Genomic DNA, 26,968 nt, shown 5'->3' with positions numbered 1-26,968 from the left:
TTTTACTATAAGAAGAGATGACCATTTGACTTGAATTCTTCTTCAGGTATAGCTTGGGTTGAATGACTTCCAAGATCCATTTACAAATCCTGCCATTCTGAGATTGTGAATTTGTATTATACACATGTCATGTTCTGGGCCCTGGGCAGTGAGTACCAATTTGTGGAAATCAGGCAATCAACCAACCAGAACTAGGAGAACCCAGGCAAGCACCAAGGAAGACATAGAAGCAGGAGGGACAAGATGAGGCAGTGAGTCAAAGCTGGGCCAACAGAGAGGAAAAATAGAACTGATGCACCAGGAACATGAGGACCTTGAAAATGATGTGAGGACTAAGGTTTCCTGCTATAGCAGGATCCAATAGCTTACTCCCTAGCTTTGACCGGCAGGTCAAAGGCTATTCTGCTGGAGCAATTCATCACAGTTATCAGATTCCTTCTCCCTTCCAACCCACCACACACACACACACACACACACACCACACACCACACACACAACACACAGACACACACAACACAACACACACAGACACACATGCAACAATACAACACACACATGCACACACATACACACACCACACACACCACACACATACACACATACAACACACACAATACACACACATACAACATACACACATACACACACACACTCACTCTACGGATAAACATTCCAGAAGCCACACACGGTAGAAGGGCATGGGTTGTTACTGAAGGCTAGTGTTTGTTGACACGTATTTTCTGGTGCAGCTGTAGGTGATTACTCCGCAGCACAAGTTTTCTTAATAAGTGGCAGACCATGAGTCAGAACTTATGAGTGAAGTCGTATTTCAGAGATTCATGATTCTGTCATCCGTGGATTCCTTCCCCTCACACAGGTTATAATGCCTTTATGGCTTAGTAGATTGGTCACTGGGAGTCGATGGGACCAAAACAACCCCACCACCAACAATAATGATCATAGCATTTATGAAACTTTAAGGTTTGCAAAGCACGTTATACATTTAGCTCATTTGATCTTTACCACAATCCTAGGAGGTAGATCTTAATTGTTATCCCTGTTTTACATATGGGGAAAATGAGGCTGAGAGAATTAAGGTGACTTGCCCAGGGTCACACAGCAAAGTATCAGGCAAGATTTGAATGAGGGCTTCTTGACTCCAAGTCTATCACCTAGCTGGCTCATCTCTTTGTGGCCTAGCTGGTAATGAGCCTCACTGACTTTATCTAGAATGCCAGACAAACAGTCCTTCACCAAGTCTGGCCATGAAAGCTTTCTAGGTTGGTAGGACGTGACAGAACTTGTAGTCTTCTGGCAAAGCCCTCAGGAACCCAGGGTCATTTCAATGCCTGGATGAAGCTAGTAGGACTTGACTTACAGGCCATGAGTCATAGATTATGAGTGACATCATGTTTTATTAAAATTACCTCAGTAAGGAATGCTATGAGGGTCCATAGATTTATGGTTTTTGTAAAGAGGTCTGTAAGCAACTCTGTCTTATGAATATACAACTTAAAAATATGCCTCTTGTATAGAAATGGCTGGGCCCCTTGGGAGAAGTCTGGCTTTGGAATCTTAGAAAATCAGAAATGTCATCCAAGCCACTGCATTTATTACGCCTACTACTGTCATGCCCTTATACTAAGTACCAGAGATACAAAGACAAAAAGGAAACAGTCTCACCCTTAAGTACCTTCTTCTGGATCATAGTGTTGTCTTGGTATCTTTGACAAAGAATTCAAAATTTATAAAGAAGTACCCTTCTAGGAAAATTCTAACTGAACATGAGTTCCTATATGACTTTAAACATTCTCTCATCATTATTAGCAAAAACTGTTTTTGTTCTTACAGTGATTTGATACGGAACTACTGTAGAAATCCAGATGGGGATAAAAGCCCTTGGTGTTATACCATGGATCCCACAGTCAGATGGGAATTCTGCAATCTAGAGAAATGTTCAGGAACAGGATCGACTGTCCTAAATGCCCAAACTACAAGAGTGCCTAGTGTAGACACAACTTCCCACCCAGAATCAGGTAACTAAGGAGCATTCTGAGGCCTGTGTACTTTGACACAGGGAAGGGCAAAGAGGAACAAGTCTTTATTGGTAGAGAAGACAAGAATGGGGAGATTTACAAACCTTAGCTATCGATATATATCAGAGGTGGAAAATGGGATGGGACTTTGGTACTTAACCTGGGAAGGGAAAAAGGTTAAGAATTATAATATAGAGAGCCAGAACATATTATTCCTTATATATCCTCCGTCTTCTCCAACCCCAAATTAAGTGGTCATACAGCAACAAGGGTGATAGATTATATACTATGTGTCACAAGCAAAGAACAGACACTAGCAGAAGGAAATTAGAAATGATACCTATTTAATGTCAGAACAGGAACCAAAACCCAACTCTTCTGTGTGCACATGTATACATAAATTTATATATACACATATGTTTATAAGTGTTACAGTGGATAAAGTACTGGTTTTGGAAAAAGGGGACCTGAATGTCAAATTACAGCTATTACTTGTCATGAAATGACCATGGGCAAATCATGCCCCTTTTTAGAATCTTAGTTTTGGCACCTGTAAAGTGAGGGGGGTAGGCTAGATTTTGTGATAATAATAATGAATAGCTAATGTTTATATAGCACCTACTAAGTGCTAGGTGCAGTGCTAGGCACTTAACGATGATCTCATTTGATCCTGGGAGGCTATTACTATCCAATTTTACAGATGAGGGAACTGGGCTAAACAGGGTTAAGTCACTTGCCCAGGGTCACAGAACAAGTAAGTGTCCAAGGCTACATTTGAATTCAGGTCTCCCTGACTCCAGGCCTAGCATTCTGTCCATTGTGCCAGTTAGATGCCCCTTTCAGTGGTTCCCTCAAGTTCCTTCCAGTTCTAAATCTATGATCTCTAAAGTTCTTTCCAACCAAAATAGCATGAGCCTATGGTTTTGTGAGAATTAGTGGGGTATATTGGAAAGAGTGCTGAAATTGAAACCACAAACTGAGTTCCATTTCTGTCTCTACTATTTGGTAATCCTCAAACAATCATTTCACTTCTGAGTTGCCCTGTTTTGTAAATTGTAGAGTAATATGTCTTATTATTATATATGCTCTATATATTATTATCATATATTATTGTTGTCATTGTATTCTCTGGCTTCATATGCAGAAGCCACCATTTTTTGAGTCCTTACTTAGATTGGTGTTTGGGAAGGGGGGTAGTAGAAGTTGGGGAAGGTAATTAGAATCTTAAGAATCATTCAAAGCCACCTAAACAGTTGGTTGATTGAATATTGCTGAGTTAAAATATCACTGTACCTTGAACAAGCCCTCATTAGCAACGTGAATATAAAATCACTTGTCCTTGGTATAAGCACAATAAATAAAACGTTGAACCACACACTAAGAGATATTTGTGAAAATTTCAGGATTTGATAAGTTCTTGTAACTGAACCCAGAGAAAGAATTCAATTCGATGAAAAGTTTATTAGCTCTGAATTAGTGCCGGAGAAAGGGTTTGTTGCAGCTACTCACAGAATCACAGAATTTAGGGTCCTGTTGAGGGTCATGAAGTCCAACCCATCCATGAAGGAATCCATACTATGGCACCACCCAAGTAGCCATCCAGCCTTTGCATGAAGAGCAATAAAGAGGCAACTCTCCAAGGCTAAAGAAGCAGAGCTTCTGCTGACCTGCATTTGTAGAGTCACCTTCCTTACCGGTGTCAAAGCAAGTATGGTGTCACAATTCCCACACACATATATTGCCTTAAAGATCACAACAACCCTCCCTTGTTGTTCAGTCATTCAGTTATGTCTGACTCATCCTGACCCCGTGGACCACAGCACACAAGGCCCTTCTGTCCTCTACTATCTCTCAAAGTCTCTCCAAGTTCATAACCCTCCCTTGGGTAATGGAATTATTATTATCCCTTTTCAACATAGGGGAAAACCGAGTCTCAGAGAAGGTGAGTGAGTGACTTGGCCACCATCATACAGCTGTGTGACAGAGTAGGTAGACCATACTATATCTTCTAACTCTGAGCCCAACTTTTTTTCCACTTCATCACCACATAGACAAAAAGAACACAGGACATAGGTTCTAATTGCCTGTACTCCTCATTTTAGGCACTAGGCTGCTAGAAATAATTTTTATTATTCTAATCAGATTAGATGATAGTGGGGAACCTGTGGCCTTGAGGTCACATATGGCCCTCTAGGACTTCAAGTGCACCCCTTTGACTGAATCCAAACTTCACAGACAAACTTTTCAGCCAAAGGGCTGCACTTCAGGACTTAGAGGACCACATGTGGCCTTGAGGCCATAGGTTCCCTACCCCTGTATCTAATCTAAGCCTTTCCACTTAGAGACAGAACCAAAGACAGACAAAGAGAGACACCCTCATGACTGAAAATTTCTCTCTCCCCCACTGTTTTCTGGCTACAATTTATGATATTCTCAAAATAACAGAAAAAAATCCACAATTAGATAAAATATAGCTGTAGAAATCAAGGAAAGTTTAGTTAACAGTTTGCATCATCAAACACAACAGTCAAAACTTTCAGCATGACCTTGGAGAATCATTTTCCTAAGGTTATTCAACCTCTTTGACTTCCCCCATCAAAGATTCTGCTTCTCAGCCGGCCAAGTGGGGAACTCAAGAGATGCCTTCATTAGCGGAAGTAATTAAAGACTTCTTTCCCAGGACTCCTTGTCCTCATCCAGTCACTGGTCCAACCAGTCATGACTTCAGGGTGGAGTCTTTTACTGGGCTGATCTAGAGAAAGGAAAGCATGACATTGTTTGGAATTAATAGTCAAGAACTAAAACAATATTTCTTTCATATAAATCCAAAGACTTCAGATTAGGATAAATTGAAAATACTTTCTTAATAGTACGAAAAGAAGGAGGGAAGGGTAGCTTTAACTGACTTCCTAGGATCTTGGTTCTGACACTGTATGACCACAATAATTCAGGTTCTTATCACTACTACAACAGTCAACTATTTGGTATCCTTGCATCAAGTCTCTCAACTTCAATCTATCCTCCACTCGGCTGCCAAAACAATCTTCCCAAGATGTAACTTTCTCTTGGAGGAGTTCTCTCCAGTGATTTAAAAATCTAGTCAAGAATTCTCTTCCAATCAAATAAGTGCACCTCACTTAACTAGCTATGTTACCCTGGGCAAGTCAATTAACCTAATTTGCCTGAATTCCTCATCTGCATGGCAAACCACTCCAATATCTGCCAAGAAAACCCAAAGCGAGGAATCACTTCAGGAAAAGTAGAAGACACCTCTGGCTTGAAATCAAACCCCAACGTTTCTACTATGTCATACCATCTTGCTAAGACTATTCTGTGAAATTCTGTAAACTGTTATTCTATCTCCAATTTCTAAGCCAATAAGCTCTTTCAATGACTCGTCAGAATAACAAATATGAATCAATATTTCTTGTTTAACATTTGTAGGAGGTACTTAGTATTTAACCCATCATCTGACACAAACCAAGCTCCCCACATCCCAGGGGCTTTTCAATCAATGCTGAAAAGTATATTACAACACATTCTCTTTCTTTCTTATGCAGACTGCATGTATGGGAGTGGTAAAGACTACCGGGGCAAAAGATCAACCACTGTCACTGGCACTTTGTGCCAGGCCTGGACTGCACAGGAGCCACACAGACATACTATTTTTACTCCAGACACATATCCAAGGGCAGGCCTGGAAGAAAATGTAAGCAGCACCAACTCATTTGTTTAATTTTTATTCCCTCCAGAATTTCTTTTTTTTAAAAAAAATTATTTTAAAAATGAATGAAGATTTCTTTTCTCTCTCTCCCATCCCCATCCCATAAAAGAAAAAGAAAACCCTTCTAAAACACATGCTTTAATCCACAGCTCAATTCCTATAAACAGGAGAGTTGTTAGGTTAAGGTTAAGGCTGGGCATGCTATTTGGGAGCTGGAGAAGAAGAATGAGGTAACTAGAGGCATTTCAAATTCATGGGCATCCAAAACATTACCAGGATCATGGGCATCCAAAACATTACCAGGAATAGTATTCCCTGAGGAATGGAAGATTTGTTGCTCCTTTTGACATTTACCTTGAAGAGTTCTGCATATTTTTAAAATCATAAGTGCACAGCAGGAAGGAACTTTCAAACATATTTAATCCAAACCTCTCATTTTAAACATGAAGAAACGACAAATCTAGAGGACTCACAATGAAACATGATACCTCCTGACAGGTGATGAACTCAGCATACAAAATGGGATCTACATTTCTTTGAACATGGCTAATTGGGAATTTGTCTTACTTAACTACAGCTATGTTACATGGGTTTTCTTTTCTTTCCTTTTCAATGGGGACTGGAAGGTTGGGAGGAAGAGGAGGTATATTTTTGCTAATTAAAAAATAAAATTTAATAAAAATAAAATAAAATAGAGATGAGGAACATAGAGGCCTAGAGGGATAAAACTCAAGGTCACATTGATGATAGACCAGGGTTTAAAACTTCATCCTCTGATGTGAATTCTAGAGTTCTTTACCATGCATCATATAATGCTTGCCCTTGAGGTTCATTTTAATGTTTGGATAAGGGTGGGGAGGTGAGCTCCCCAAGTATTCTGTCTTATTACCAATATGATTTCACCATAGTCTCACACCTTCCTTAAAGGATAGCTTTTCTGGGGGGATGACAATAGGGTGGCGAGGGGGTAAGGAGGACTTCCAAGATGTTATTTAGTACCTAAACCTTTGGAAGTGTCACTTTGCCTCTTTAGGACTCAATTTCCTCATTTGGAAAATGAGAAGGCTGTATCAGAAGATCTTGAATGTCCTCCCTTCCAATTCTAAATCCTGTGACCTCTGAACTTTACCTGGAGAAATATTACTAAAGACAACCCAGTAATGGGGTATAGAAATTTATCTTGCCCTACAAGACAAGAGAGAAGATGGAGATAAGGGAAAGGAGGGGTGTTAGAAGGGAGAGAAGATTGGTGGAAAGGGTAATCAGAATGCTCAGCGTTTTGGGGTTAGGGAGGGGAGAGATGGGGAAAAAATTTGGAACTCAAAATTTTGTGGAAATGAATGTTGAAAACGTAAAATAAATAAAAAAAGAATGAAAAAAAGAAAAAAATAAAGACAACCCAAGGCAATGCCAAGTTACTAGGGCCTTACTCCACTTCCTTCTCACAAGCCTGTAACCTTCCCAAATAATTGATCATTCCTAAGAAGAGGACAAAGTATTAACTCCTAGATTCCCTCACTAGCAACATTAGAGAATTAAAAGTCTCTCTCTCTCTATCTTTTCCTTCCAGTACTGCCGTAATCCTGATGGTGACCCCAATGGTCCTTGGTGTTACACAACAAATCCTAAAAAGCTCTTTGACTACTGTGACATCCCCCAGTGTGGTAATTCACTTTCCTTCCTTTTCTCTTATTTCTTAAAACTCTTGACAGATGTAAGAATAACTTCTTAGTCACATTTTCAATTTTCTGTGTAGGATAGCTGAATCTTGTCAAATGACAAGAACCTTATCACAGGATGCCCTTTTATTCAACACAGAGGGGCTCTACCTAACCTAATGCAGGTTAGGCATCTTAACATTATATAGAGATCAATGGAGCATATGAGCTCTCATAGCCTAAATTACTTACTTCTTTTCCCAATCATAATAATATCCTGATGATATTCTTTCTAACACTTCTGAGTGTTAGAATGTGTTGGAATGGATTGTCATTTGGGTACTACAGAATGACCTGTGTAGTCAATTCATGTTGACCATGTACCTCTCTGTCCTTTGGGAGACCTATGGCTTTAATTCTTTAGAATTCAAAGTATTTCATGACAACCAACCATACAGCATCACTGGAAAAATATTTATATTTAAGAGATGAGCTTTTGATTAATTTAGTAGAACTTTGGGGTTAAAGCACTGTACAACTTTCCCTAATTACAACCCATTCTCCTATGCACCTTCAATTCAATTTTATTTTTATTTACACTTCTCTCCATCTCATGAATCAAGCCCTTGTGCCAGAGACAAGGAAGGCCCCTTGCACTCTTGCTAATGTGGTCAGCCCTGCTATACTCATCTTGAGTATTCTGGGTCATGAGATGACCTCCACCTCTTGGGGATCTTTAGGGTCCTCTCCAGAGTCTCAGGAAAAAATGCTAAGGACCTTAGAGCTCCTGATCATAGGCTGTTTCATTCTAAGTGCTAGGCTTATCATGTCCTACTCAGCTGCTCCCTAGGCTTTTCTCAGGGAAGTCCTCTTCTTTTGTTGTGTCTGGACACAGAATCTCATGGGCAAAGGATGTTTCAGTCTTTCTGGGTGGTCATTCCACTTTGGCAGTGGTTTTGCTGGCAGATCCCTTTTCCTATTGCCTGTGGCTTTTGGCTGACTTTTTCTTCAGTTCTGGGGTAGAAAAAGTCACTTACTGTAGTTTTTTATCAGATTTATCTATCATTATTGGGTCTGATATGAAATAACCAATTGGGAGTTGGTTAATCCACCACCAGTTCATGCAGCCATCTTGGCTGGAAGTCAATTCCTTTGGAAATCCAGGATGCTGCATTGCCCAGTACCATTTTAGAAGGTTTCTAATGGGTCTTTTCCAAAGATGTCTGTATCTACATAATACGTGGGACTTAGTTGACATTTCTTGCTTTGACCCTTACTTATTAATCATTCTTGAATTGAATGATAGAATTGACAACTTAAATCCTTTCAAAATCCTTCTCTTTTCTTCCTCAAGTCTCACCGTCTTCATTTGATTGTGGAAAACCCAGAGTAGAGCCACAGAAATGCCCAGGAAGAATTGTGGGTGGTTGTTATGCCCAACCTCACTCTTGGCCCTGGCAGATCAGTCTCAGAACAAGGTAAAATGTTTTATTGTTACATGCCACACATCACTTCCAAGCAAGATTTTTATTGAAGTATTTACAATTTACATGTTCAAGTATATACTGACATTTCAGAAGAAAATAACTTAATTATCCAGATGAAGGTAAGATGGAAGATCAAACTAACCAAAACATTCTCCTTACCTGCTGTCCTATCCTTCCCCCTCAAAAAATTCATACAAAGGGATGAAAAAGTGCTATTAGCCAATCTTCTTTGGGACAGAAGCTCCTCCTAGTGGACAGAGCTTGAATACACTGTATGCTCTCAAGGTGTCCAGGATCCAAAATCTATTCAGGCTTAGAAATAAACAGACAAAAAGCCCCCAAAACTGTTACTGATGAATCAGCTTTGTTTCAACAGCAGTTATTTCTGAATATGCCTCCTTCCCACCCCACCCTCAGATTTAGTCTTCCTTTTTCACTAAAAATAAAGTTAACAAAAATAATGATCTATTTGACACCTTGTAGAACATTCTTTCTTTAGTTCCCAGTCTCTCCTGTGAGAAATATCCAATCAATCACTAGGGAAAATAAAGCTAGAGGAATGCTGTCTATACAATTCTGACATCTTATGATAGTGATAGGAGAAAGGAGAATATGCATTTATATCACACATAATTATTATTCTATTTAATCCTCACAACTCTGGAAGTGGGTGCTGTTATTAACCCCATTTTATAGTTGAGGAGGGGCAGTTAGGATAAAACTCTGGGCCTGGAGTCAGGAAGACTCATTTTCATGAGTTCAAATCTGGCCTCAGACACTTACTGTGTGACCCTGAGCAAGTTACTTAACTCTGTTTGCCTTAGTTTTCTTATTTGTAAATGAGTTAGAGAAAAAAAATAGCAAATCATTCTAGTATCTTTGCCAAGAAAATCCCAAATGAGGTCACAAAGTGTCAGACACAAATCACAAACAACTAACAACATGTTGAAGAAAGTAAGACAAACAGAATTTAAATGACTTGCCCAGAGTAACATAGCTAGAAAGTATATGAGGTTAGATTTGAACTCTGATCTTCCTGACTCCAGGCTCTATCCACTGACCACCCAGCTGCCCTGATGGAGACTGAGTGTATAGTTCAGTGGAATAGAATAATATCCCAGATGGTGAAACTTCCTTTATCAGTTCAAGTAGGTACCTTCTCCAACCTATAGTCTTGGAGAGTTGCCTGGGCTTATCCAGGGTCACATAACCATTATGTATTGGAGGTTAAGACTTGGGTCCCAATTTTTTTGACTCTGAAGCTAGCCCTCTATCTGTCCACAATGCCATGTTACCTTTCAGATCTTTGGACCTATTAAGTATTTCATTTTCACAGCATGTCCTGCCCCCAGACAGTCAATGTTCTAAGGGATATTTCTAAAAGATAAGACTTTTAAGTTGAAATTGGCAGAATTCCCTAAAAGACTATCCCTTGGAGATATCTTTTGCTCCCTATGAAATTATCTTGATAGATCTTGACTTAGTCTTAGCAAAAGTTCTCAGAAATTAGAAATAAGTGGGTGGTTATCTCCATTAGAGGAGAAAGCTAATGAATTCAGCACCATGGATTCAAGCAATCTTTGTTTTAGGGGCACTTAGGTATGCTGTTTTCCAAGGTGAACGATCAAGGACATAACACCTGCCAGCCAACTGAAAAATCCTAGGAGCAGGGTTAGGGTTAGAGCTGATCTGCTGAGAGCATAAATGAGGAGAGTGCTAAAAGCTCTCAAAAAACTCACTGCATTATTAACATTTTCTTCATCACTTTAAGTCTAGACAATCAACAAACCAATAAGTTGACACCTGATTTGTAGAATTTGTTGATTTCTGAGGTGTATTAAGCACTCACATTGAAAACATAACAGTCGGCTCCCTTGAGCCTGTGGTAGCTGGCTCTAGCACACCCCTGGCAGAGATGATTATTAGAAATCCACCCTGATGTAATAACTCAGAGCTAGCCAATGAAAAGCCAGTGTGGAAAGGGCGCTAGATTTGGAATCAGATAACCCAAGTTTAGATCACACTTGATACTTGCAACCTATATGACATTTACCCTCTCTGGGGCTCAGTTCCTCATCTGTAAAATGAGAGTGTTGGACTTGGTGGCTTCTAAAGTCTCTTCCAGCTCTAAATTTAATATAAACTCTAAATCAGGAATTCATAAAACTTTTTGGAGTTATCTCACGATACAAGGAAAGGAATGTATTGGTGTGTTTACTGTTTCAAGAAGGGGGAAGGAAAGGAATGCATAAGTAGAATTTGGGACTTAAAACTTAAAAAAAATGTTAAAATTTATTTACATGTAATTGGGAGAAGATAAACATTATTTTTTAAAAAGGATACTAAAAAAATCCACCCAGAAAATTTCCAGTGCCAGAAAACTGATGTGGAACACACAGCCCATCGATAATGGGTTTTTGGGAGAGAAAGAACTCTGGATGGGAAGGAAGGAGGCCTGTGTTCTAGTCTCTACCTAAGCCCTTAGGTCATTCTGAATCCAAGGTTCTCATCTCCTATCCAGAATGAGGGGATTGGATGCTATAATTTCTAAGAGTCAATCAGTTGATCAACAAGCATTTATTAAGCGCTTACCATGTACCAGGCACAGTGATTAGAGGCTATGCTTTAGACCCTTCTAGCTTTGGATTTCTAGGATTCTTTTTCTGTCTAGGAAAGACAGTATGGTGTGCTATATGGCCAGCCTTGGCTGCCTTATAACATGTTAGTAGAAAATGAACCATCAGTTGTTCAACTAAAAGCTACCTCTGTATTCTAGGTTTGGTGAACACTTTTGTGGAGGTACCCTCATAGCTCCCCAGTGGGTGCTGACGGCTGCTCATTGCCTGGAACGGTAAGCTGGTTGCTAGTAGTAACAAGTGCTAAGTAATCCCAAGAACTATTACCTTCAGCCTACAGAGCAAGTTCAGGCAAGCTTGGGTGTCTAAGGGAGCAGCAGAATCAAAGCATTTAGCTGTTCACAGGCCTGATGGTATACGGTCCACAGGATCAGGAAGAGTCAGATGTGACTGACAGACTTGAATGACAACTACAGCAAATGGCCTGTGTGTGACCAATTCCCCCAAGACAACCAGTACTCATTCCTGTCATCCCCTTATTTTTCCATTCTCCCTTTTAGACAGTGGCAACATCAGAGATATAGGTTTGTATATCCCATCTCCTGACATTTCTTGATGACCAAGGAAGGGCAGGAATGATGATGCAGAACCCACAACTTCCTTTCCGGCTAGTCAGATGTCTGTGATGTATCTATCCAATTATTTATTAAATGTTCATTAAGCTCTTGTAAATGCAAGGCAGAAAAGCAAAGAAGAAACTTTTCTGATCTCAAGGAATTTTATAATTTATGGGAGGATGGGGTGGAGACAATACATAAAAAACCAAGATAAAAGAGAGTGAAATAAGTGCAAAAGAGAGATCCCAGGAAAGCACGCCAGACATCTGAGAATCAAGCAACAAGTACTTATTTTTAAACACCTATGTGCCAAGCACTGTGCTACAAATACAAAAAAATGAAATGGTCTTTTCTTGCAAATAACCCACATTTTGTCATATGGCTATACATCTTTGATGTGGGAGTAGAGTACAGGGCAGAGAAGTCTTCAGGTGAGGCAATGCCATCCAAGACAGAATTTGAAGGGAAATACTTTACCTTCAAGTAACAGTGCCAGGAGGAAGATCTCTTCAAGGCATGGAGGGACTTCAGTGAATAGAGACACAGAGGGAGGGGGAGGGAGAGAGAGAGAGAGAGAGAGAGAGAGAGAGAGAGAGAGAGAGAGAGAGAGAGAGAGAGAGAGAGAGAGAGAGAGAGAGAGAAGAGAGAGAGAGAAGAGAGAGAGAGGAGAGAGAGAGAGAAAGAGGGAGGGAGGGAAAGAGAGAGAGAGGGAGAGAGAGAGGGAGAGAGAGAGGGGAGAAGAGAAGAGGAGAGGAGAGAAGAGGAGAATAAGACAAGCAGGGACGCAGAGTAGCCCGACTGTTTTGGAAAGTAAAGCGCCTGAAAGAGAAATATGGTGCAGAAGGTCTTGCCTATTAGTATAAGGATCTTATGCTTTATTCAGTGAGTACTGGGGAACCACAGAAGGGTCTTTGAGTAGAGGAATGTGACATGATCCTGGTGGTATGACAAGAAGGTACTGCCTACTAGGGCAATAGGGTGAACTTGGTCTTTTGAATAAAGATAAAATCCAAAGGAGAATGCTGACGATTCATTTAGGAGGCTCATTTCTGCCCCCAGGATGGTTCTTCAGGAACAACATGCCCTGTCTTTAACTGTACTTTTCATTATAGCTCCCAATGGCCTGGTGCATATAAAGTAATCCTGGGGCTACACAGGGAAGTTAATCCAGAATCATACTCTCAAGAAATTGGAGTTTCTCGCCTGTTCAAGGGACCCTTGGCTGCAGACATTGCTTTGCTGAAACTGAACAGGTATTTACCCATGGCAATATAATAAGTCTGTTTAGTCTTACATGTTATAAACCAAAAGCAGCAGCTGCAAGCATCTGCAATGAGAGATCTGTCATGGTAGGTGCTCTGGGGCAGCCAGCTGGGACTAGTACAAGAGAGCCAGTTGTTAAATTTTCAGTATGAGCATTTATGTCTCAGAAGTTGCTGCAACTCAGTATCTGATTTATTGTTTTGTTGAACACGTTGATTAAAATTAAACTTAAAAATATATGTGTATATGTTCATTATTTCAATAGATCCTTACAACAACCCTGTGAAGTGTTATTATGACTCTTTAACAGATGAACAAACTATAAACTCTTAGGAATAAGAGACTTTGCCGAAGTCAACAGGAAGGTTTCTACTACTATAGCTGGAGTCAGTCAGTAAATATTTATTAAATGCCAAGTACTGTGCCCCACTGCAAGGAACTAGAGATATAAATAAGAAAAAGGAAGATAACCCGTGCCTGCTAGGTGCTTCTTGTCCAATGGGAGAAGAAAACACACAAAAGAAAGCTGGAAAGGGAGGAGGGAGGAAGAAGAAGAAAAGAGGGAGGATAGAAATGTCCAAAGGATGATGACCAGGTGAGAAATGAGAAGATGGCTGACCTGAACGCTTTCTTTAAAAGGAAGACTCATCTATTTAAGTTTTTAGAAGTTAGCCAGTTTAGTAAAAAGGTCTTGGGTACCAGTATTTAGGAGTAAAAATTATTTGAATAACTTTGGGGTGGAGAGAGAAAGAGGTCTATATTGACTTAGGACCTACCATTGCATTTTAGAGAGTCAGCATACACTTTACTTATCAGCAGGAGGACTGGAAATAATAGCATTGGAACAAGACAGCTGAAGGAACCTTGGTTTTTGTTTTGTTTTTTATTTCCAGACCTGCTGCCATCAATGATAAAGTAATCCCAGCATGCTTACCTTCCCAAGATTTTATGGTGCCTGACAGAACCCTCTGCCATGTCACTGGCTGGGGAGATACCCAAGGTGAGAGAAATTCTACAGCATTAAGACACAATTGGTCTTCATCCATTTGTTTTTGGTGAAATGGTCTATATTTTGTTCTATATGTTGAGAAGATGATCATATTTATATATGTATTACTGAATAGCATTCATTCATCTCTTTACCTTTCTCTTTATAATATATAAATTTTCAGAGACACTAAGCCAGTCCATGTCAAAATAAATGAAAATTTACTAAGCCCTTTTTATGTGCCAGACACTGTGCTAAGCATTGGGCATGCCTAGGAAGACAAAAAGACAGTTCCTACTCAAGAAACTCATGGTCTAATAGCAGAGGCAACATGAAAAGAGTTATCCACATACAAGAGACTTACCATTTAAATGGGAAATAATTCCAGAGAGAAGGCAAGGGTGATGTTTCCTAGATATGTCCTCCTTGTAGAAGCTTCCAATGGATCATATAATTTTATGTTTAGAGCTGGAAGAGGCTTTGAGGCCAATTAGTACAAGCCTTTCAGATGAGGAGACTGAGACTATGAGATTTGAAATGGTTGCCCAAAATCACAAAGGTAGGAAAAAGTAGAACTGGTTTTGAAACCTGTGTGCTGGGTTCAAATGTTAAGGGCTTGCTTAAGTCACCTAACACAGCTTCTATTACTCCAGTCAATCAATAAACATTCATTAAATGCCGACTGTGTGCCAGGCACTGAGCTCCAGTGCTAAGCTCTGGATATATGAATAAAAAAAAGAGACAGCCCCTACCCTCTGGAAACTTATGGTCTAACGGGAGAAGACAACGTATGAAATAAGTCAAGAAGGGAGAAGGAGAGAGTCAAACTCCCTGACTCCAAATCTAGTCTTTTTGAGTGTACCATGTTGACTCTTCAACAGTTTTAATATTGCTTCTTTAACTAAAAAGGTTTTTGACACAACCTCAGACATTAAGAATTTTTTTGGTTTATAGAATCTCTCTCTATTCCTATCTCTAGCTTGTAAAGTCCTAGGAATCCAGACGATAGGCATTTATTTAGCAGCTATTAGGTGGTGGGCACTGTGCCAAGTATGAAGGATACAAAGAAAAACAAAATTACAGTGCCTGCTCTCAAAAAGCTCACAGTCTGAGTTAGTCAATATGCAAACAACTATTTACAAAAAACTCTGTATAGCATAAGTTGAAAATAATCAATAGAGGGAAGGCACTAGAATTAAAGGAAATCTTGAAAGGTAGTATTTTGTAAAAGGTAGGATTTTAGAGATGACTTGAAGGAAGTCAGGAGGAGGAGATGAGAAGGAACATTGTTCCAAGCATGAGTGACAGGCAGGGAAAATGTCTGGAGTCAGGAGATGGAGTGCCTTGTGTGAACTACAGCAAGGAGACCAGTGTCACTGGATTCAGGAGGATTTGGAGAAGAGTCGAGTAAGAGAATACTTACCTGGCAGGGTAGGAGGAAGCCAGGGGATGAAGGGCTTTAAAAGCCAAACAGAGGATTTTATACTTAATCCTGGAGGTAGTAGGGAGCCACTAGTATTTATTGAATGGGATGCTGGTGCTGGTGGTGATAGTGGTGGTGACATGGTCAGATCTGAGCTTCAAGAAAATCAGTTTGCTATCTGTATGGAGGATGGACCGGGCAAAAGAGAATTGAGAGAGAGATTTGTTGTTGTGGTTTAGTTGTTGCTTCTGTTATTGTTTAGTGGGTTTTTCAGTCATGTTTGACTCTTTGTGACCCCCAAAGAAACAAACCAGTTGGTTATTATAATAATCCAGGCTTGAGGGTCTGTACCAGGGTGGTAGTGTCAGAGGAGAGAAGATGGCACATATGAAAAATGTTACAAAGGTAAAACCAGCTGGGCTTGGTGATAGATTGGATACATGTGGTTGAGAGTAAGGAGTTAAACATGACACCTGAGTTGTAAGCCTGGAGTACTGGGAGGATCATGATGCCCTTGATAGGGGGAGGTTTGTTGGGAGAAAGATAATGAGTCCTTGAATCTTAGCATTGGAAGTGGCCTTAGCGACTGTAGAGTTGAACCCTATATTCTCGTACAGGAATTCATTACCACCCTCAGTACCAACTAGCACATAGCCCTAACAAATAATTCAGTTTCTGTTTAAACTCTTCCCTCACAGAGAATTCACCACCTTATAGAAATGCCCTTGATTAATAGTTATAACAATGGCTAGCAGTTACACAGCTCTTTAAGGTTTGTAAAACAAAATTACACATCTCTTATTTTGTGTTCACAAAACTATTGAGAGGTTGGTTGTTACTATCATCCTTGTTTTACAGATGATGAAGCTAGGATAAACAGAGGTTAAAGCATGTGTCCAGGGTCACATAGCTAATAAGTAGCTGAAGTGCGATTTGAACTTGGGTCTTTCTCAGCTCGGGTCCAGGAGGGTTTGTGTTCCTCCAGGTCAGCCAACCTATGCTTCTGTGTCTTGTTCCTAAAGACCTAAAACTTTATTCCATACCTCATCAGAAGGTGGAGCGTTGAGCAAAGGTTTTTGAGGAGTTTATCAACAGAGCAGAAATTTCATTTGGCATGAACTCCTTGTGTGTAGGGACTGTCTTTTACTTTTCTTTATGTCTTCAGGGTTTAGCAAAACACTTGACACATAGTAAGTGCTTTTTGACTGCCTGGTAGGTCTTACTAAACTGGAGAAGCACAATGACATACTGTAGCTTGAATATGGATAGGCTCATCACCACGTTGATAGTAGTACGATGCATTTTCAGTCATTATCGAGGGTCACCAATTAATGAAGGCTTTCTACTAAGATTCCAGCCTATGGGGGTAGAATGTAATATGAATCTTTTGGAGCATTGAAATGACTTCACCTAGCTAATTATTGGCAGGTGCAGGATTTGAACTCAGGATTTGAACTCTAATTCAACCTTTGACAGCATGCATCCTCCCTTGGTGATCATTCATGAAAGGCTGATGAAGTGTCCCTTCCCCTGATAATGCTTGATGTTGTAGAATTGTGTGTGTTTGTCCTTTGTTGCTGAAGAAGACCATGCTATCAGAGAAATAATGACATGACTTGCACTTGTTTAACTAGACTTGAACTACTTGTGTGAGTTTGGACATTTTGAGGTCACCTGTCTGTGCATTTCCTTGTTTACTAAGCAAGGGGATTGAACTAGTTGGTTTTGATCATTTGACTTGTCATGATAAGAACTCATAAGTAACACATTGTTTCTACCAAATCTACAATTCTGTCGTTATTAGACCTCTTCTCTCCTTTTTCTTCTATTAAAAAAAATTTTTTTAAATCACCATATTCTTCTTTGCAGAACTTCCAAATTCATTCCCTTTCAGGAAAATGAAATGGAGGCTAATATCTGATGGATATATAAGTCTCAAAAACCATTCTGAAATGCTTTCCCTTCCCCTGACAAGTAGGCAGCTCTCCTTTCCCTTCCCTTCTAATACTTCTGGCCCTGTCTCCTTGCCATCAGAGGGTCTGCTCTTACCTAGCTGTCATAATAGAGTAGCCTGTTTACCCACTGTCTATGAAATAATAATTAGATAAATAATCCTCAGTACACATTTTAAGGTAGGATGATATAATTTAAAAAAAGAGCAATAGGTTTGAATAAAGAGATCTGGATTCAAATCCTTGGTCTAACATTTATTAGCTGTGTGACTGAGGGCAAGGCATTTTCTGAAACTCAGTTTCCTCATTGGTAAAATGAGGGCATTAATGCCTGCACAAGGTTATTATGAGAACAGTGCTTTGTGAACGTTAAAAGTAGCATCTACATATGAGAAATAATTAATTCCCATGTTTCTTTTTATTATTTGCAAAAGGTTCTCCTGCTTTTGAAACTATAAAGTGTGTTGAAATTGAGGGAGCCTTCCCAGTTTATGCTCATAAATAATTTACTAATTTAATCACTATTAATTTACTTAATGTTAATTTAATATTGTTATACTGGTTTCTTCCCCTCCCCCGTCTCCAAATTTACTTCTGCACAGAACACATACCCCACCTCCTCTTTGTCTCTCTTTTGGCCACAAGATGACAGTATCTTCACACAAACAATTTCATCACTAACAAAGCCCTTGAAAACTAATTGCTCAGATACTCATCAGGATGATGGGAAATACATTACCGTACCCTATTAATAATAACAGCCCCCACACATGTAGTGCTGGAAGCTTTACAAACCACCCTATCCAAGGGCTGAATATTAATACCTTGACTTTATAGATTTCAGTGATTTGGGTTTGGGATATTCAACAAATAAATATTTAAGACCTGATTTGAACTCAGGTCATTTAGTTCCAAGTTCAGTGCTCCCTCTCTTGCTAAATGAGCAAGTCATTTTTTTTTTTTAAATCAGATTTGAGATACCTTCGGTGGATGGAACTTTCTGTATGGAAACTCCCATTTTCCAATACAGATTAGCAACCCTTCTGTAATTTATAATCTTAAAGAATCACCTGGGGCTACTGAGAGGTCGAATAATTTATTCAGACTCATGCAGTCGATATGAGTCAGAGGTGGGATTAGTGTTTCCAGCATTTTTCAGATCCTCACAACTGTATCTGACTCTCCTTTTTTCCCCCCAATTTATTTATTTTAATTTTACAGCATGCAATCTGATATAAGCTATGCATGTATGTTCATATTAAACATATTTCCATGTTAGTCATATTGTGAAAGAAGAATCTGATTCTCATTTTAAACAAATTCCTTAGAGTATGACTAGGTCTCCCAGGCAAGGCATTTGGTTGGTACTAGGAGGCAGAGGCCATGTTCATATCTGTTCGAACTGATTGATCCAATCAAGAAGTGGTCTAACCAGCAAAAGCAAGGACTTTCAAGTGGATGGGATAATCACTGGGAGCCCTACCCTTCCTTACTGTACCAATTTAAAATTAGTTGAAGGAACAGAAGATGTTTAGCTTGGAGAAGAAATTTTGAGGGGAGCCTAATGGCTACCTTAAAGGTATATTGTAAAGAAGAGGGAATATTAGATTTGATCTCCTTTGATCCCAGGGCTAGGTGAAAGATTGAAAGCTGCAAAAGAGGTTAATTTAGACTACATCTCAGAGGAGGAAAACTCCCTAATAACTAGAATTCTCCAAAAGTGCAATGGGCTATCTTAGGAGAAGGTTCTCCTTCACTTGAAAATTTCGAGCACAGGCTAGACAACAATTTAATAATTAATAATAATAAGTGATTTTTGTTCAATTGTTTTTAGTTATGTCCAACTCTTTATGACCTCTTTTGGGGTTTTCTTGGCAAAGATACTAGAGTGTCTTGCCATTTCCTTCTCCAGCTTGTTTGACAGATGAGGAAAGTGAGGCAAACAGGGATAAGTGACTTGCCCAGGGTTACACAGCTAGTAAGTTTCTGAGGCTGGATTTGAACTTAAGTCTTTCTGACCTCAGGTCTGGCACTTTATCTACTTACCACCTAGCTATGATAGATAGAATTTTTGTTCTAGTACAAGTTGGGCTCCACAGTCTCTGAGGCCCTTTCTGAACCTGAGGCTGTTAGAGGGGGCATATAACCTTGCATAGTTTTTATACTTTCTGTTCTCACAATGGAATAAAAAGTAATAAAACAAATATTCTTTAATAAAATTAATTCATGGTGAGGAAGATCTGAGTTCAAATTTGACCTCAGATACTTACTAGCTATGTAACTTCGGGCAAGTTACTTAACCTTTGCCTCAATTTCCTCAACTATAAAATGGGGATAATAATAGCACCTACCCTCTGGGATTGTTGTGAGGATCAAATGAGATAATAACTGTAAAATGCTTTCTCTCTCTCTAATTAACCTCTGGCCTTTCTGTGATGGAGGCCAAAGTCATTGCACTGGAAACATTTGGGTAATGAAAAAGATAATATTATTGTGTGTCTGGGTGCCGTGTCCAGTGCAGCATGTGACACGTACTATATAAATGTTAACCATTGTTGTTATCAATTTATTTACTCCAATTTGATTAAGTCAGACATAATAGCCCCTAATATTTTTTTCTGATTTGTTAGTCCTGAGATTTCCATGTGAATCCATTTGGGGCTTGATAACCATTTCTTCACTTTTCTCACTCAAGGCACTTCTCCAAGAGGTCTGCTCAAACAAGCCAGCCTTCCTGTGATTGATAACCGAGTGTGTAATCGTCATGAGTATTTAAATGGGAGAGTGAAATCTACTGAACTTTGTGCTGGTCATTTAGTTGGTGGCGTGGATAGCTGCCAGGTAAGAAAATGCTAGTGGGTGCCAATCTGAAACTTCACTTGGGTTTGAATGTTGTGTGACATCTTACTCTGGTTCCCAGGTTGGGCAGTTCAATGAGAAACACCACATAATGTTGTGTAGTCAAAACAACTGGATAGAATCTGACGCCATACAGACACTTTATAAGCAAGGAACGGACACAGGTAAAGGTGAAGCAAGTAGCTGGCAGCATGATGAGGTTTGAGGAAGGCTCAAAAGTTTTGCTCCAAATAGATGTCCCACCCATCTGATGTTTTACCTGCGGTCATTAATGTATTAAACCCAACTTTAGAGGCCATTGTCTCCACAAGAACATGGCAGAGAAGGTTCTCTGGGAGTAGGTTCTTTAGATTTCTCCCACTGGCAGACAGGATCAGATTAGCTGTTTGAACCTCAGACCTGGAAAGAATGAAGCTCAAGGAAGTACTCAGGAGTGGAGAACCTGTGGCCTTGAGGCCACATGTGGCCCTCTAGGTCCTCAAGTGCATACCTCTGATTGAATCCAAACTTCACAGAACAAATCTCCTCAGTAAAAGGATTTGTTCTGTAAAACTTGGACTCAGTCAAAAGGTTGCATCTGAGGACCTAGAATGCCATATATAGCCTCAAGGCTGCAGGTTCCCCACCCCTGGTAGGAAGGACATGCCTAACAGAGAGGCACCCCGTCTAACCTGATAGGAAGTAGGAGACTTTGACAAGTCTGGTGGGGAAGTATCTTAGGAAAGAACAGACAGGGTGTATGCTGAAGACAGACTTTACCAAGATCATGCTTCTGTCTGGGCCTGACCTTGTCTAACAGAAATAAAGAACAGAGAAGGAAGTGATGAATTTTTAATGATAGTTTCTACAATTTCTTTAGGTGAAACATCCAAACTGAGAGTTTCATTGAGTCTACAAGCAGAGCATTCAGCACCAAACATTATACTAGGAATACAACCCTCTTCCAGTAAATTACTGTTTGACAAAATATTTCTTCACTGAAAAAGGGGACATTTTAAAAACATGCAAGAAAGAGATTCTAAAAACAAAAATATAAACAATCATTTCTCATGAAAGAGTGAATCATTCCACTCAAAGGTGGCAGTGTCCGTGATTCAGTCATCACATGATCATTGATTGCTGCATTTTTCTCCATACAGGGTGATAGTGGAGGACCTCTGATTTGTTTTGAGGATGACAAATATGTTTTACAAGGCGTCACTTCTTGGGGTCTTGGCTGTGCCCGGCCCAATAAACCTGGTGTTTATGTTCGAGTATCAAGATACATTTCTTGGATTGAAGATGTAATGAAAAATAATTAATTGGATAGAAGAAATTGTGAAAAACTGAGTATGGTAATCAGCACACAGGTAGCAGATATGATGTGCTCAGAAGTAATTTACAGTAATCGAACTACAACTCTGGGTGTTATCATTAGCTGTGAGTGATACCATTCTGACAGTTTTGGGGAATTTTTTTTTTGTGCACTGGCTTTTCATCTCATTGACTGTCTGATTCTGTGTTAATAGAGACTCAGATGTGACATTTATTAAAAAAAATTCTCTACGTCCCTTGGCTTGAGCCAATTTTTTTTATCCTTGAATGCTAGATCAAAAAATGTAAGAATAAAAGTTGATTTTAAATGTTTACAATTCCTTGTTCAACTGTATAAAAGTCATTTTTCTCGCCTTATGGTGTTGAAGTTAACCAACTTAAGTGAGGAAATCTACTTCTCAAGAGTTGTATAGTGAAGAATGAGGAACCAGACCATAAAAATTATTGAAAAAAAGATGAGATATCCCAATGTGTCACCTACCCCACTGCTCTTGCCAATGTAGGGCAGCCTGGTGGCATGGTGGATAGAGCACCAAGTTAGGAGTCAGGAAGATCCAAGTTCAAATCCAGCCTCAGACACTAGCTATGTGACCCTGGGCAAGTCACTTAACCTTGTTTACCTATTTCCTCATCTGTCAAATGAGCTGGAGAAGGAAATAGAAAACCATTCCAGTATCTTTGCCAAGAAAACTACCCCCCCCCCCAAATGGGGTCACAAAAAGTCAGACATGACTGAAACAACTGAACAACTTGCCAATGAAGGCCTGCTTGACGCATATCCTTAGTGTCATTACATCTGGCACTGAGAGATTTTTAAAAAGCAGCAGCATGCATGCAGAGTTATGACAAGAAGCCCTATTCTTAGAAATGATATCTGTCAGTAACTACTTTCCTTTACCTAAGCACAGGGAACACTGAACTTAGTGTTATCTGTCTATAGTGAGGTGAACCGGGCAAGGGAAATGTAATTCAATACTGAGCTGAGTGTCTGAATGTTATCCTGGGTCACAGTAGAATATAGGAAGTCTGCCAAAATCATTAGGAGCAACAGCAGGTGAATAGTTCCAATTCTCCAATTATTTTCAAGTGAGAATGTTTTCCCCCTTTTAAAAAATTGCTATGCTTAACATCACTATATTAAGGTGACTGTAGAAAGTAGAATAAACCTTAAGGCTACATTTTTCAGTTTTTGATTCATGTGTCAGGTAATTTGTGTGTTTTCTAAAAACGGTCATCACATTTCCCCCTACCCCAATGAAAAAGAACTTCTTGCTTGATCCTTGTCTCAACCACCCCACCCCACTACTTCCACCAAAACTGCTTTAATATTCTTCTACTTAAATTATCTTACTAGAAAGTATTACTGCCTTTTTCCTATTGGTTATCAAGCATAAAGGACAGGAAGGTAGTGCTGTGGATAGAGTGCTGGGCCTGGAGTCAAGAAGATGAGTCTTCCTGAGTCCAAATATGTCCCAAGACACTAACTAGCAGTGTGATCCTCTTTGCCTCAGTTTCCTCATCTGTCAAATGAGCTGGAGATGGAAATGGCAAACCAGTCCAGTATCTTTGACAAGAAAACCTCAAATGGGATCTTGAAGAGTTGGACATGACTAAAGTGACGGAACACCAACAAAACCAGCATGAATGTGTCAGACAGAATAGTGATGGAGACATTTGAAAAGTAGTCTTCCACTTATGCTATATGCATTTCATAGACATCATGGAATATCAAAGTCTTTGAGAGATTAAAGTTTCAGGTCACTTAAACTTGTAACAGAGAACCACAAGGTAGGTGTAAATATATTAACAAAAGGATTTACACAGGTGAAGTGATACAAAAGGATCTCAGTAAAGGTATGCAGAAAAAAGGGTGATGGGCCTGTCATGTAGAAAGAGGTAGTGCTAACCAAAGGACTGCTCATGTGTCCCACTTACTATCCAAACAATATCAGTAGATGCAGAGAAGGCCAACAGTATATCGGGTGAGTCCCTCCTTGAGTGATTTATGGGCAGGTCATTCAATCTATCTCATTTTTTTTTTCTGCTACAAAATTAAAGGGTAGAATTAGGTAGTATTGAAGATCCCATCTAGCTACAAAATTATATGGTTCTGTAGGCATAATGACTCATTTTGTGAAAAGTCTTAGGCCTGCAGAATGCTATCACTGGGAGGGAATTAAGAGATCAATGGGTCTGACCATTTCAATTGTTAAATTTAAACCTCACACACTAAGCAATATCATGTCAGACATTTACCACTTTGCACTTTATCTACAATCAAGCCTCAATGCTCTGCTTATCCTTCTGAACAAGAATCTAGACCAAACAGGAGTTGATGGTTTGTATTTCTTTATACTTTATGGTTTGTAAGTTACTTTCTCCATATAGCTTAACATTTTTGAGATGAGGAAACCAGGGTTAAAAGATTGTGCTTTGCCCAAGGTCACACAAAGGATTTGGATCCGCATCTTCAGGCTCTGGTGGTCCTTCCACTGTGCCAATCACTTCCTAAGGACAGCAGTAAGTTGGTCAATGACTGGAGATACCCTGCTGGAAAAGTCCTGAGAGCTACAAATATTCTAAAATGAGACAAATGGTAGAATTATGAATTAAGCTCATTATTGAAAGCCTTTAGAAAGTAAGAGAAATCCAAAAGATTTCAGAAAAGGCTTTTATCTTATTTTCCTTATCTCCAGATAAGGACATGTCTATTACTGAAGCTGAAAGGCAAAACTATTTTGACGTGTGAGGAAAATGGCCATACTAATTTGCTTCATGAATTTTTCCTAAAAGTGAGAAGAAAGGAGAGAATAATAATTATTTTTTTCTTGCCAATTTAACATTTTTTATTGTTATTGGAGGTAAAATAGCTTAAAGATACAGAGGCGATATTAAAAATGTTAAAATCCTCTTAAAGTTAGTGCTCTTAAGGGAAAAAAAAGGCAACAGCCATATAACTATGAATTAGCGAAGCCATACTATAGCACTAAAATCTAAAGCAAATTGTTTTGTATATTTTATAAAATGAACATTTAACATTTAAATCAGTTGTAATATAAGGATTAAAAACTTAAGTTGTGATTAGCACACATATTCTGTACATACACATATCTATATATGCATACTCTAATAGAAATTCTAATATTATCTAGATCTCACACCCTTTAGTATCCCTCTATCTAATGTCCCCAGGAAAATAATATTAAAAGTACTGTATAAGGCAATACTCAACCCAAAAGTATAACCTACAGAGGAGCATACCAAAAAAACCCTGATGACATTCAAGGATATTTTGTGATGTCTAAGAACACTTATAAAACTGGATTCTAATTAGTTTAAGCATGACTGTACACACTCTTCATTTTGTATTAAGCATTGGCTCAGTCCTTGGATAAGCAAGAATTGGAAGAGGTGAGTAAGAAATCATTGTGCCTTCTTAAATATAGATATCACCAAGAAACAAACCTAACAAATGCAAGGCAAACCACTTCAGTCTGACAGTTCCGAGAACTGTGAACTCATCGGTAGTGAAGGCCATTTTTCCCTCCACAGTTCCTTTTCATTAGAGTAAAGATCTGGCTCTAGGTGCTCACTGCAGGCAAAAATTAAAGATCTTTTTGGATAATCTCAGGGTTAATCTTGAATAATAAGTAATCTAGCCAAAATTCCAACTTGTATTCCAAATGAATCTTTGTAATTGGCACAATGCCTAAACCAAGCTAAGATTTATTTGTAGAAAATGACAGGAGAGAAAGAGAAAATCAAATTGGTGAATTCTATACCCCAAATGTTCAAGGTGAGAAGAGACAGTAAAGGCCCAGCACAGTGTTGTCCAATATATTTAGGATTCCAATATCAAAGTTCCTAAATCTTGATCTTCTGTGGTCTTTTAAAAAGATTTTTAATGTGGCACTTTTATTGTTCAGCCAAATTTTGATGAAGTGACCCCCATATTTTTCCTTGTTGAATTGAATTAGATTATTGCTGCTCAGGTCGCCAGCACCATTCCTAAATTCTGCTTGTTTGCATTTCCTGACTTGCCGGAGAAATCCTCATCAGAATAGGCAGGTACGTTTCATTATTTGTCATGGAGCTCTTTTCCCTTCCTTGCATCAGAAGTGAACAACTCCAAAACAAAGAAAATTTCTTGGCTCCATGAAAGCTGCTCAAGGAAGTGGCTCTTCACTGATATGGCCACAAGTCCCAATCTCCCAAAAAGAAATGCTTCTTTCCAATATTATACAAAAATACACTGGATATTTTAAAAGTCTATATATCATACTTGAAATACAATATATATATATGTATATATATATATATATTATATAGTACAGAGAATTTGTTCATATTAGAATGCAGTTGAAAATGAAACATATATCCTTGCAAGTTGTATTTTACTGATTTCAAAGGAATATCTGATAGGAACCAGGTTCCCAGGGTACAACCTCACACTAAATACCTTCTTTAGTCTTTGGCAAGGACTCAAGTGTGAATGTTTGTTATTTGACTTTTCTTCTTCTTGCCTCTTTTGTAGAGATGTGGGCTAGCAAAACACAGAAGAAAAAAAGAAATTCCACATTAGAAAGTCACTTAATGAATTAGAGGAAAGAAATAATATGTTTCACAAACATATTAATCAATATGGAATTATTTTGGGTCATGGCCACATGCTCATTGACAGTGCAGTGTATTGTTTCTGTTTTCCACTGAGAAGAGATGGTTTGAAAATGGAGCTGTTTATGCCTTCAAAAAAGGCATCAAATGTGAGGTAGCAGTCTTGGTAACATGAAAAACCGATTAGGTGTAAAGATGATTTTAATAATTTGAGAGATAAGTAATTTCTTTTTGGAGTAATTAGGAAGGGAATTGATAAACTAATGTTCTTTGAAGGGAAGGTGACCAGGATTTTGAAAGGGACTAGAAATCATCTCATATAAGGACTGGATGAAGGACCTTAGGCTATAGGCTAGAGGAGTGAAGACTGACAGGTGTGATATGAGCCTTGATATGGGAAAAAGATCTGAAGTATTCTGCTGGTGCATGGAGGCAGAATTAGCAGCAATGGGTAGAA

General features: G+C 39.0%; 2 protein-coding genes across 4 annotated transcripts in view; one reads left to right on the top strand and one right to left on the bottom strand.

The window, feature by feature from the left end:
* PLG (plasminogen) overlaps positions 1 to 22,132 on the top strand; it is a 65,514-nt gene extending 43,382 nt beyond the window's left edge. The window contains exons 11-19 of one of the 2 annotated variants that reach the window (XM_072637702.1): positions 1,852 to 2,036; positions 5,597 to 5,745; positions 7,331 to 7,424; positions 8,773 to 8,896; positions 11,682 to 11,756; positions 13,211 to 13,351; positions 14,255 to 14,361; positions 20,420 to 20,565; positions 21,723 to 22,132. In XM_072637702.1, coding sequence (XP_072493803.1) covers positions 1,852 to 2,036; positions 5,597 to 5,745; positions 7,331 to 7,424; positions 8,773 to 8,896; positions 11,682 to 11,756; positions 13,211 to 13,351; positions 14,255 to 14,361; positions 20,420 to 20,565; positions 21,723 to 21,884 — 1,183 coding nt within the window. In that variant the 3' untranslated portion in view covers positions 21,885 to 22,132. The remainder of the gene's footprint in view (positions 1 to 1,851; positions 2,037 to 5,596; positions 5,746 to 7,330; positions 7,425 to 8,772; positions 8,897 to 11,681; positions 11,757 to 13,210; positions 13,352 to 14,254; positions 14,362 to 20,419; positions 20,566 to 21,722) is intronic. The other variant, XM_072637703.1, reaches the window with a different exon arrangement.
* A 3,453-nt stretch (positions 22,133 to 25,585) lies between these two features.
* SLC22A3 (solute carrier family 22 member 3) overlaps positions 25,586 to 26,968 on the bottom strand; it is a 137,575-nt gene continuing 136,192 nt past the window's right edge. For both annotated transcript variants that reach the window (XM_072637705.1, XM_072637704.1), the window contains one exon: positions 25,586 to 26,440. Coding sequence is in view for 1 of the 2 variants with exons in the window: in XM_072637704.1 (XP_072493805.1) it covers positions 26,380 to 26,440 (61 nt within the window). In the remaining variant the exon portion in view is untranslated. The remainder of the gene's footprint in view (positions 26,441 to 26,968) is intronic.

This window comes from Notamacropus eugenii, chromosome 2, assembly GCF_028372415.1.
Source record: "Notamacropus eugenii isolate mMacEug1 chromosome 2, mMacEug1.pri_v2, whole genome shotgun sequence".
In the NCBI taxonomy this organism is placed as follows: domain Eukaryota; kingdom Metazoa; phylum Chordata; class Mammalia; order Diprotodontia; family Macropodidae; genus Notamacropus; species Notamacropus eugenii.
The sequence above is the reverse complement of the archived record's forward strand: the minus strand, read 5'-3'. Positions and strand labels throughout refer to the sequence as shown.